General features: G+C 34.2%; 1 protein-coding gene across 2 annotated transcripts; it reads left to right on the plus strand.

Moving 5' to 3' along the window:
- The first annotated feature begins 7155 nt into the window (after positions 1–7155).
- Positions 7156–12327, plus strand: LOC138131459 (ATP-binding cassette subfamily C member 4-like). Of its 2 annotated transcripts, none has more exons than XM_069048475.1 (8): positions 7156–7401; positions 7456–7673; positions 7725–8139; positions 8184–8340; positions 8499–9728; positions 9778–10114; positions 10157–10630; positions 10686–12327. In XM_069048475.1, the coding sequence occupies exons 2-5, from the start codon at positions 7608–7610 to the stop codon at positions 9094–9096; spliced, it is 1236 nt and encodes a 411-aa protein (XP_068904576.1). In that variant the 5' UTR covers positions 7156–7401; positions 7456–7607; the 3' UTR covers positions 9097–9728; positions 9778–10114; positions 10157–10630; positions 10686–12327. The 2 variants fall into 2 exon arrangements, 1 of the variants encoding a protein (XP_068904576.1); XR_011159818.1 differs by having other exon boundaries at positions 7159–7401; positions 7456–8139; positions 8499–9490; positions 9551–9728.
- The last annotated feature ends 704 nt before the right edge of the window (positions 12328–13031 follow it).

The raw sequence follows: 13031 nt of genomic DNA on the forward strand, positions 1-13031 counted from the left end.
TGGCATCTCAGATGCGGCCAAACGTAACAATGTTTAATAATTCAGAAACCAAACTCTAGAGGCGCTACGATCGCTTTTTCAAATCGCCCGCTGTTGGAACAGGTGTACTGTAGCCGACTAGCCGTTGCCCAGTTGCGTTACCACGTGTTACTGTCAGTCAAGCAAGAAGTCGAAGAGTCTTGAATAAAATTTGTGGCAATGCTTGTTATAGCGGCATCATTTTGAAACCCTTGATCATTTTTCATTTCCTGTTTAAATGTTTAACAGCCTTTTGAGTGTTCGTTTAGCAGTTTTTCTTTTAAGTTTTTAGTGCTGTAGTTTTATTAAGTTATTCGTTCAGTGTTTTTAATAGTTTAGTGTAGTGTATGTTTTGTCGGCAAATCTGACATTCACCTTTTCAAAATTGACACAAGAATCAAAATTAAAGTTATTAATACATAAGGGTCGTTTTAGAAAGTACCTATGACAGTAGTACATTATATACCTTTTTTATATTAGACGTTTTAAATAATATTAAATGAATTTATTAATATTAAGTAATTAATACATATTTATGTATACACACAATCGCTGAAATATATGCTTCAAGATACAATAATGTTTTTTTATAATGACTTTTCCAAAAGAAACAAGTAATATTTCAAAATCTTTTTAAGTTCTTTTAAATTTTAACCAATGAATTGAATAAATTTGAAATTCTTGATTAAAATTTGCTTCAAATTGAAACTTAGTAACTTATTAAGTTTGATTATGAAATCAGTGCTTGAATTATAAAATGAGTGAAATGTGCATATTTCAAAATCGCGCCATTGGGGAAAATTTTAGCGGCCAACCTACATAGGCGCTTGTGTTTTGTTGTTTCCATGGATTTATTAGTACTGGATACGGCAATACCCTATAAACGTATGTCGACTTTGAAAAAAAATATCAGCGACTTCGGTACCTTCCCCCATTTCATTCTAACCTGTATTAAAATATGTTCCTCTCTGTTATTATAATACGTATGTCGTTTTGATGTTTCGCAAATGTCAATTTTGAAGTTTGAAATTAATTCAAAAGTCTGAACCTGTGGTCTGACTTTCATAAAACTTCCTGCATTCGTAAAATAGAATAATTGCAATAATGAAAACCTGCAGAATTTGTTCTACTCCTTATAGTTCTTCAAGACAAGACTTATCTTTTCACTGGTATGTACCTAAAATAGAAATTCTTTACAAATACCGAAGAGCTGGGTGAAAAAATGATTTCAGTTTTCCAAAAGAAACCTTCTTAAGAAACAAATGGATATCAGTGTGGAAGAGACAATCAAAGTTGCAAACGATGCGGTTATTTGTTCAAAACATTTTCGGAATTCTGATTAGGATGAATGTAAAAAACCATGCAAAATTTTAAAAAGGGTTTGTATAGGTATCTTAACAATACCTGAATTTTCCTACCACACCTAATGCCCCCTTTAATCTCAATTTCGCAGAAGAACATTGTAGTGGCAACAAAGGTAGAGCGTATAAAACTTAAATATTTAATTTCTCTTTCATAACTTACTTACCTATTTTTAAAAATTATTAGAAAATAAAACGACGGCTACTCAATCAGTAGATTCGAGGTATAATGCAGATGTAACAGTAGAGCATTTTAGTAGCCCTCGAAAAGCAAAACGACATGTAAATATGATCCAACATGTTGACGAACAAAGGGAAATACACTACGAATGTAAGAAATCTGCGAAAGCTCTAAACAAAAACAAGATAAGAAGTAAACTTAACAAAGTTGTATTATTTAATAATTAATAAATATAAGAATCTGTTACGATTAATATTTATTTTGGTGTTTTTTTGTAAGTTTCATGGATACTTGTGAGTTTGAATTTACTCGTACGCACAAATTAAAGTTAAGTGGTTCACAAAAGTATAGTTGTTGAAGGCAGACAACTCTCTTCACCTTTGTAGTCCAAACCTGGATTTCCTTTTGTGAAATCTTTACCAACAGCATTGTCAGTGTTTCACATTAGAGTGAAAAATACCTGGCTTTAGACGAATTCGTCATTCTTAATATGTTCAAGTTCTAAAACAATAATACTTGATAGAGTTAACGGTTCAAATACTCTCGAACTATGCAAACTTCAGAGAAACAGATTAGAAAAAAGATGACACTGTAGTGACCCAGTTTAAAATTTAAAATTTTTAATTCCCGGTACCGCCACGAGAGCGCGCCAAATGGGAAGGTACTAGCGGCTAGACTAGGAACTAAGGGATGGGGTTGGTAGTTGAAGGGGGGTAGGTCACTTTTGTTTGGTTTTTCGAAACGAACACACCTTGCGAAGAGCGATCCAGTTTCTCAAATTTGTAAGTTAAATCTGAATCAATTTCACTACCGTCCGGAGTAGATATTTGTGTCCCCGTGAGGAATTCGACGTTTTTCATTCACCTGGGTAATTTATTCCACGTTCGTTGGCTTTTTGTTTTTGTTTTTTTGGGACCAGGACCACGTGGTAAGGGTATGTTGTAGATTTCATTTGTTGCATGCTGTTTCTTTAAGAAGCGCCCATTTGTTAATTTTAAGCGTTATCCCTAAGTTTCTCCCGGGAGGTTCATTTTTTTGGCAATTTGTTAATTTCGAAAATTAGTAACCGTCGTCCGGACCGCGTGCGTCCATTTTGTTTTCTTTCTCTAACATTTTCTAACGGCACTCGACCCGCCATATTTTTGTTTAGTATTGCCAGCGAGTATTGTATTCCTTTTTTTAAAGCGCTTTTATTTTATCGTTATTTAACTTCGCGTTTTGTGCTCTTTTATTTCCTCATTGTTTAATGTTGCGTTTTGTTTTGCTTATGTTATCCTTGTTTAATGTTGCGTTTTGTTTTGCTTATTTTATCATTGGTTAATGTTGCGCTTTGTTTTGCTGGATTTTCTCATCGTTTAATGTTACGCTTTGTTCGATAGAATTAAACTCGGGTTTTTCCTTCGTGTTGTTACTAGATTTCGGAAAAGTTAAAGTAAAATGTTGTAAGTGCGCCCCTATGGGAGCTAGGTGACAATCAGGAAGTCGTGGGGTTGTCTAGTAAATTTCTGTGGAAGCTACGGTTATTTAGAGCCGTTAGCGGGGGCGGACCTTAGTCTTTGCGGGAGCGGCGTCGGGATGTTTTCGTGAAGCTTCCGTCGACGGTTATAGAGACTTCGGGGTTTTGTCCGGAAACGGTTGGTTGGGGACGGCGGACCTAGGTCTTTGCGGATGCGGTCTAGGAATGCTAATCGTACAACCCCGAAACGCCCTGTCACTCTTGCTTGGTCGGTGAAATAGTCTGACGTTCATTAATACCCCGAATATCTATAAACGTCGCTTGATTTCAAGATGACTCAGATTATTCTTCTGAGTCCCCTCGCGGCCGAAAGTTTGTTACCTCCAGCTCTAAGCTCCCGTTGGCGTACCTTGACCGCGTAGTTCCAAATTAAACATTGTTTTGTCATTAATCGAATTGTAAAATATAAGTAATACCTGGGATACGGTTTTTGAAGAGGGTTTTTCATCCGTCCCTGTCTGTAATAACTGCACCATAATTTGTTCACTTGTTCTGCAAGCTTTAACCTCTCATTTTGTCTGTTATGTACACGTTTCCTGTTATTTTAAGTATTGTTGTATTCATCTTGTCGTTTATCTTTATGATGTACTCAACTAATTAATTTCTTGTACTTCGTTAAACTTAATTTCTGTCCTTTGTATTCGTTTCAATTTCTTTTTCTTTATACCATACTGTTATTAGGATTTATCAGTACTCAATGCTTGATTGATATGATACCCATAACAGACTAGGCCGTTATTCAAAATTATCAGACCGAGGCCGTTATTTTTGCTACCGTTGCTACGGTTACGGCACAGATGACAACTAAATTTAATTTTTGAAGTAAAGAGAAATGTTAGTCTTACAAATAAATCATCATTAAATGTTAAGTATTATTGATATAAAGAAAACTATAAAACAACATACGGCCGATATGGATATAACAGACTCGGTTGATTATAAAATCTCGGCTCTGCCTCGATTTTACAATATCTTAACCTCGTCTGTTACATAACCCATATCGGCCTAATACCGTTATATACTATTTCATCAAAGTTATTACAGACATTTTTAATAAAAGGTATTTTGCGTCCCTCACATCTGTGTTTTATTTGCGGCACTCTTCCAACTGGAACCCTCACCGTTTGCATTCCGAACCTTTTTCCGCCAAAAGAAAATCACAACGATCAATTCTCCGATTCGATGACGATCACGACCACATTTGTTACCGGTTTGCGCAAGTTCAAATATTTGGCGGAAAAAGTAATGTATTCAAATCATTACAACACGAATGACAGGAGAGTAATAAATAATTGATAAATTGAGAATTTAAACCAATCAGAGTCGGGGGACTCGCTAAAGGATAGTGCTAATACCCAGATAATGCGTTGAGAGCGACAGAAATAGATGGTACGTCTTGTTCAACTATGATGGCTGTACACCGTATCCAGTACTAATAAATCCATGGTTGTTTCAAAATGAAGTACAGGAGTACGCCATCTATAACCTCAATAGTATATTAATCTATGGTTGTAGTGCGCCGAGCGAACGTATGTCAGTTGGGCCAAAAAGTACGACGCAGGTAAACGGGAGGGCAGGGGGAGGATTAAGTTGACCGTGCAGTTGGGCCAGAAATTTGACCACATCTGATAGTCTAAGATCCCACTGCATCATTTCATCTGTTTTTTAATCAAAACAAAATTTTTATAGATAATTAATTTATGAATAGAGAAATATGTTTCTCAGCAGGGTTGCCTATCAAAATATGGCCGCAAGTATTTTTTAATTAAAATTAAATTGAATAATTTTTTCCCAAACAGTTTCGTTCACTTGTTTTTTACATAAATTATAAGTCATTTCAAAGAGAGATGTGTAAAGAAATTGAAAAGTTTGGGTTGCCATTTCTCACTTGGCCGCAACCCCTTGGCAACCGGGTGTAAACATGTACCTCTCTGTTTAATTTATACCTTCATAATGTATCCTCATAAATTATATATCAAATTAAAGCTATTTTTTTTCTCTACACGATGGAATACGGTTGCTTATAAAAAAGTAGCCGCAAATAGGTGTAACTGTTACAGATAGATAAGAGCGAAAGAGAGTTAGCGCACCACACCGTGCATTTTTTTATGTTGTATCTTTGATTTTAAATATTTATTCCTATAGCAATACAGCAACACTTCTAATAAAGTATTTTGTTTGGTGCTGTCGAGGAGAACATAAACATACGAAGAGAAGATTACAAATAACGCTATAATTCTACCCCTAACTAATGATCGGCCCAACTGAACGATAAATAAATGCCTCTACCTGACGCCTGGCCCAACTGACCAACGCCGCGCCGAGCAGCTACCAGAATGTTAAAATACGATATTGGGGCCATAATTTTGAATGTTCAGAATAAAACTTTGACAATTTTTTTTTTATTGACGTTTTATTGACATTACCCCTAATTAAGCCGGCAAAATTTTTAATTTGTGACAGTAGCGGAAAATTTTAAAGTGACCTTGACGACTAAGGTTTAATGCTCGCAACTGTACGTCTTGTGCCCAGTATTTGACCTATTGCTGTATCTTCTCCTTATATACAGAGTGATCATAAAATAACGCGCCAGCTTATATCTTTCTTATTCGACATCCGATTTCAACGAGTAATACATCAAATTAAAGAATTCAAAAAGTACTATAAACTGGATATAAAATGTTGCCCTTAGCAACCCTTCCTTGCAAGGGTTAAATATAGAACCCTCTGCATATTTAAATGTCATTCTAATTTCTAATTCTAATAGGAATAAGCAGAACTTTATTCGTAACAGGCCATGAATGATTTATGAACACATTTTTGTAGTTATGGAAATTATATTTATTAAGTAATACAAACAATAAAATAACAATAATTTGTTTTCCACCGATCTGTTCAAATTGAGAACCATTTTGTTCGAGACACTTCGCGTGGCATTCAAAAGGCTTTCAGGTGGCGTTTCTCTGCAAGTAGTAATTTCTATTATTTCCGAAATATGCTTGCAACATATCCACAATTTCATTATTGTTTATTTTATTTCACAACACTAAATTGGAGAAACAAAATTCAACAAAAATTACGACAAATAAAGTTCATTTTGAAAATAAATGTTTATTTTTTGTGTTTTTATGGCTACAAGAATATCTTAAGTAATTCATGGCCTGTTACGAATAAAGTTTTACTTATTCCTAATGATTTGTAATTGAATTTTATTTTTTTTATTTCTTATGTTAGAATAACATTTAAATATACAGGGTGTGCTATATTTTTTAACTTAGAAAAACATAATAAATGTAACTGTACCAAAAAAATTATATGTTGCTATTTAAAAAATTTAAGTTGACCCGTGACCCTTGTAAGATAGGGTTGCTAAGGGCAACATTTTATATCCAGTTTATTGTACATTTTGAACCCTTTAATTTGATGTACCGCTCGTTGAAATCGGATTTCAAATAAGAAAGATATAAGCTGGGGCGTTTTTTTGTGATCACTCTGTATCTATGGCGCTGTAGTACTGGGGGCGACATCTAACAGGGGGTAGTACAACGAAAATTACAGTTTTCTTACGGCTTTCTTCCATAGGCTTTTCGTAAAATTTAAATAGTTATTTATTTAACAAGTTCGTGTGTAATTTGGGCTTATTTTGGCATGAGTGGGCCAGTTTAAAACTCGAGTGAAACGTGAGTTTTAAAGGTCCACGAGTGCCAAAAAAGCGCAAATTACACAAGAACGAGTTGAATACAATGTTTTTCTGTTTGACAAGCCCATTAAAGGCTCCAAATCGCTAAAAAAAATTTAAAATTAGCTTGACGTTTCGTTCTGACAAGTTGTGACATTTATCAAAATCCGTTCACACAAGAAAAATTTCTCAAATTCTGAAAGTGTCGAACAAAAAACATAATTTAGTAAGTGCAATTTAATGGTTTAAACAATAAACATTAAAGAATCTTTTTTATATAAATATTATCCGAGTGTTCAGTAAAACCTACAAGAATAATTATTCTCTTCATGTGGGAGTTTAAAATTATTGTCAAAAATTATTTGCCCAAATTTGTGTAAATATTGACGACAAGGAAACGAAAAAAAGATAATTTTAAATGTATGCAGCTAATGACAATATCATTAATAATTGAAAGAATGTTATCATGGTTTAAAGCTTGCCAGGCAACAAAAAGAAAGTCAAGGATATTTCAGTTAAATAATATTTGAGCGTTGTCATACTGCGTTGTTAGTTAATAATAATACACCATGGATCATGTTAAAACAAGACAAAGACCGGTTAACCCAGAAGAAACAACGAATTTCTTTTTAAAATTCCTTTTCATGTAAGCGAAATTTATTTTTAAAATAGAAAACACAAAAAATTTCTTAAATCCTAGCCACATGACAAATATCTTCAGAAGAAGGGTAAAAATGAAGCTGATATTTACGAAGTGCTACAATCTTTCAAGTCGCATATGTTGGGAGATAAACTAGAAACATTTTGGAATAAGTAGAATCTTCAAAATGATCCATCAGTGTTTAAAATTTTATGGAGTTGTTTTGGAAAACAATATCTGCTTCTCGTATTTACTCAAGTCATTCCAATAACAATAACGTTGTAATTCCAGAAATATTGTTACAAATTAATGATGTTCATTGTTTGCAGAATTGTGCGACCAAAGATTGTACGGAATTTTATATCCAATTTTGCCAACAAACACACAATTTTAACAAGACTGAAGGTGCTCTTGTGGTTGTCGAGTTTACAGAACTCTCGTACAAAGATAACTTTGTCCTCAGGCTTGAAGCACTTGGTGTAAAAATACGAACAGGTTTAACGTCTTTGATTTACAGAAAAGTGCTCAAGATGAAGTTATCTCAACATGACAATATATCGGTCGGCAAAATAATGACTATGATCACTAGAGATGTCAACGAATTTGATATTTCTGTTTTATACTCAACTACCGCTTGCTGCAATTCCCTTCGATTTTTAATTACCTGCTATGTAATTTATATGGAAATCGGCCCTTCATTTGCCATTTTATTGGGTCTATTTTGCATCATCATTTTAATGCAAGGTAAATAATGGAATAAATGATTTTTTTTTAAATTTCTTTTATAGTGGCTTTGGCTAATATATTGGGTTCAATAAAAATCAAAACTTTAAAGAAAACAGACCTCAGATATCAGGCAACTAAGGAAATGTTAGATGCCATTACAACTATAAAGTGCTATATTTGGGGCGACAGTTATCGGAAAAAGGTTTCTATTATTAGAACGTAAGTACACTGAATATTATCATTCGGATTAAGTAACACCATTTGTTTGATCAGCACTAGTGTTCTAGTTCTAGTGGATAATTACTTTTCCGTTTAATTCAACCTAGATTGTAGAATTGAATCACAGTCAATGCATATTCATGTTCTCATAATTTTAGAGAAGAAGTTTCCCTTATATACAAGATCTACTTACTGCTTTTTGCCAAATATACCATTTCGGAAACCTTTCTGAACGCATCGACCTACCTTTTTATAACCTTCTGCATATGGTTAGAAAATCAAATCGAAGTTGAGACCATCTTCTTTTTAATCTCCAGTAGGCAAACTTTAGCAATCGCTGTTAATAAATCTATTCCCAGAGCCATGCATGAAACGATAAAGTTAATAGCTGTCCTTAAAAGAATTGGAAAATTTCTTAGAAATATGGATACACAACCGCCATCTAAACACAAAAATGACGAGAAACTTCCAGCTAAAATCATTTTATCAAACGTAGATGTGTTCTCCAGAGACCATAAAATATTAGAAAATGTCAACTGTGAAATTAATAATGGACTGACTGTCATAACTGGTTCTACTGCATGTGGAAAAACTTTGCTTTTGAAAGTCATACTAAAGGAGTATCACTCAGTTGCGGGAGTATTGAACGTCAGCGGTAGAATCTCTTATGCCTCTCAACAACCTTGGCTTTTTGCATCCACGGTTAAGCAAAATGTTTTATTTGGAGCAAAGTATAATGAAGAACGATATCTCTAGGTACTCCAAGTGTGTGCTCTTCTGCACGATATACAATCTTTCCCTGGAGGTGATGGTTTTATCGTAGCCGACAGAGGAGCGAACTTAAGCAAAGGCCAACAAAGTAGAATAAACTTAGCACGTGCTGTTTATCGAGATGTTGAAATTTATTTATTAGACGATTGCTTGGCTAATTTGGATATACTTGTTGGTGATTATATTTTTGAAAAATGCATAAAACAATTTCTGAAAGACAATTTGGTGATTCTGGTCACCCAGAACCCAAGACATATTGGTCGAGCAGATATCGTCGAAATTTTAAATGATCCAACAGCAAAATTCACCGAGAATATATCCGCAACCGTGATTCAACAAGATATTCGTAATCTAGGGCTTGCTTGGACCGAAGACAAATGTAAAGAAGAGGATGGTGTCGTTGAAGCAGATGATAATGAAACTACACACTTGTTTTCAGAAAATAGAATTGAAAGAAATATATATGAAGAAAAGGTAATGCCGGAAACAATAAACTTGACAAATTATAAGAAACTGATATCACATGGTGGTGGATTTATTATGTTTGTTTTTATTTGCATTGTATTTGGTGTGGTTGTAATCTCGAAAAGTGGTTTACGAAAATTAGAAAATAATTGGTAAGTTTAATCACTCTAACATCAACAAGATTCTAGAATCCTATTCCAGGATTAATACTGAGCATCGAATTTTTAATTACACAATTTACAATGATACAGATAGTGACAGTTACAAAAATTCAATGCAAAATCGTCACCAGATGATTTATTTATTTCCAATTATTTCAGTAACAGTAGCAATACTGTCGTTCTTAAGATCTGTCATATTTTATCTGCTTGCGAGAAAGGCGTCAATAAGTCTCCACGGACTACTATTCGAAAGGATAGTGAATGCTTCCATGGGATTCTTTAGTACTCACTATATTGGTAACATTTTGAACAGATTTTCAGAAGATCTATTATATGTTGACGAAAGAGTACCTTATTCCATGTACTTGGTTTTGGGAGTGAGAATTTACATTATATTGGTTTTAATAATTCGGATTTAGGGTTTTGCAGAAATAATTGGAATAATGATTTTAATGGGATCGGTAAATTTAACATTCCTTACAATTTGTTTAGTATTCAGTACATTTCCTATCGTAACAATAACATTCTTTCTAAGAGTTGGAAAAATTCTGAAACAATTAGAACTTTCGATTGAGTACATAACACAGATGTGTTTTTATTATCATTTATTTTCAAGTGAGTACTGATGGCAGACTTTTGTTGTAATTATCAACAAATTTCAGCTCGGAGTTCATTCATTGGTCATGTAAATGCCACCGCTGAAGGACTGCCAACAATATGATGTGCAAACGTAGAAAATGTTCTAATCGACGAATTCGACAGTCACCAGGATCTTTACACTTCTGCTTCTTATCTCTACTTATGTTGGTTCAGATCTCTTAATTTCTTTGTAACAGTTTTCTTTATATTCTTTGTTTTTGCAATACTTCTACAATTCTTGATTGTTGACTCCGGTACAGAAATCTTTAATTTAGTAAAAATTAGTTGAAAAATACGCTTGTTTTGTAGATATATCCGCTGCACATGTTGGTCTTGTGCTTTCTCAAGCTGCTCGTTTCAAGAAATCTATATCCACGGCATTTCGCAGAGGGATCAAAATGGAAACTGAATTGACATCAGTTGGACGAATCCTAGAGTATACTGAACAGACTCAAGAACACAGAGATGGTATTTTGGTAGAAGGTTGGCCCCAGAGAGGGGAAATAAAATTTAGCAATGTTTACCTTTCGTACGACTCCGAGAATTATGTCTTGCGTGATTTAAATTTTACAGTGGAACCTCAAGAGACAATCGCCATCTTCGGCAGAACAGCTGCTGGGAAATCGTCGATAATTTCCACGATTCTGCGTCTCCACAAGTTTGAAGGAAAAATATTTATAGACGGAGTCGACATCACAACTCTTCCATTAGAGACTCTCAGATCGAATGTTTCTGTAATTTCTCAGGATCCAGCTTTATTCACGGGAACAGTTCGAGAAAACATTGACTTTTCTGGGAAATATGGAGATGCTGAAATTTGGAATGCACTTAAGGCAGTTAATTTGGACATACTATTTTCTAGTTTGGACTACAAGATTAGTACCGCTGATTCGAACTTAAGCCTGGGTCAAAAGCAACTTCTCTGTTTGGCAAGAGCGATTATTCGGAAAAACAAAATTGTGATTATGGATGAGGTAACGGCAAGTGTGGACCAAAAAACTGAGAAAATGATACATAAAATAGTAAAAAAAGAACTTGCGTGTTGTACGGTCATTATGATAACGCATAAGTTAGATTACGTTTTGGAATTTGACAAAGTGATTGTCTTAGATAGGGGCGGTATTGTTGAGTTTGACCGTCCATCTCGTTTGTTAGAGAATGGGAATGGACTATTTTACAAAATGTTTAAAAAAGCCATTTAAATTTTACAATTACCACAGACGTAGAAACCTCGTGCCTATTCGTCTTCACAAAATCCACTCTGAAAGTAGTTTTATAATATCTCCCAGTTGCTCTATTTTTTCTCTTAAAGAATTATCCAGGAAAACTATTTTTTCTTATTTCGTCGCTGTGCTATTATTAAGTAGTTAGTTCATTGTGTTTTCTTCTATTGTACAAATTTTCGTAATCTGATATTGTTATAAAAATATAATATTACAGAAAATTTTGTAAGAAGAGTAATCGTAGTATTCAAAACGGTAAGGACAAAGTACCGATCGAAGACAATAATTGTTTGGAGGAGGTGCGTAGCGACGACTCCAATTATTGTCTGAGATGTTTTTTGCACGATTGAATATTTATTACAAAGAATGAGCATTCATAGAATAGGCAATGTGTTACCCTTCACATCATGTTGTCATAATGTCAAATTTTTAAATTGCGTTTCAGTAGCAATCTGCAACCAGTTACCGTCATTGCAGTCTTTTGTGAAAATATTATTAACGGCAGTTGTGTTGAAAGAAAAGCAGTAAAATTAGTGCGATTCTGTTTCAAAATTTAGCAATATTGTTATTGAACAACATTGATTTTGCATAGATTCAACCAATCAACAGCTTCGTATCATAGCAACTACAACCTTGTTATGTAGCAGTGTTGGTAAATTTTAAAATAGAACCTCACCAAATGAGTGATCTTAGTGATTTCGAAAACGAAGCAGCAGTTGTAGAAGAAACCTGGAATGTGGTCTAGTACAGGAGGGTTATTATAAATGATTGTAGTCGAAGGAGGCCATGCCCATGTTATAAAATGTTTTCCGCTTTCATGTGAACTGTCAATTTTTGTCGCTGTCACTGTCATTTTTTGTGTGAAAAGTGCAGTGATGAGGATTTTATTTACTTTTTTTTAATTAATGATTGCATCTAAAAACATTAAGTTGTTTTGCATCCAATTTAACTCCTGTGTGTGAACGGTGTCGACTCATTTATTCACATAATTTTGATGTTTTTTATATGGAGCGGCAACTATAAATTTTTCATTCAGTTTTTACGCCTCCTTGGACTACACTCATTTATAATAACCCTGTATTTGGTGTACATATTTTATTATGATGAAGTGTAAAAGAGAGCAATTTTAGTCTTATTGTTTTGCTGTCATATACTACGTCTACATTTTATTAAAAATCTACCTTTTTGTCATCGTTAAAATGCTTAATTATCTTAAAAGAAGTACAGATGTTAAGGTTCATTACACATTGCAAGATTGTGTTCGGGGTTAAAGTTTCCATGTGTCTGGGGTGGTGTGCGTGTTGATGGTGGGGACGTGGTGGTGGTAGCATATCATTGAAAACTTATTTGCGTTGCCTGTATTGATATTGTTTGGCTGCTTCTGAGTTTCAGTTGCTTCAAGAATTAGACCCTGTCGACATAATTCTTGAAT

This window comes from Tenebrio molitor, chromosome 5, assembly GCF_963966145.1.
Source record: "Tenebrio molitor chromosome 5, icTenMoli1.1, whole genome shotgun sequence".
Lineage (NCBI taxonomy): Eukaryota > Metazoa > Arthropoda > Insecta > Coleoptera > Tenebrionidae > Tenebrio > Tenebrio molitor.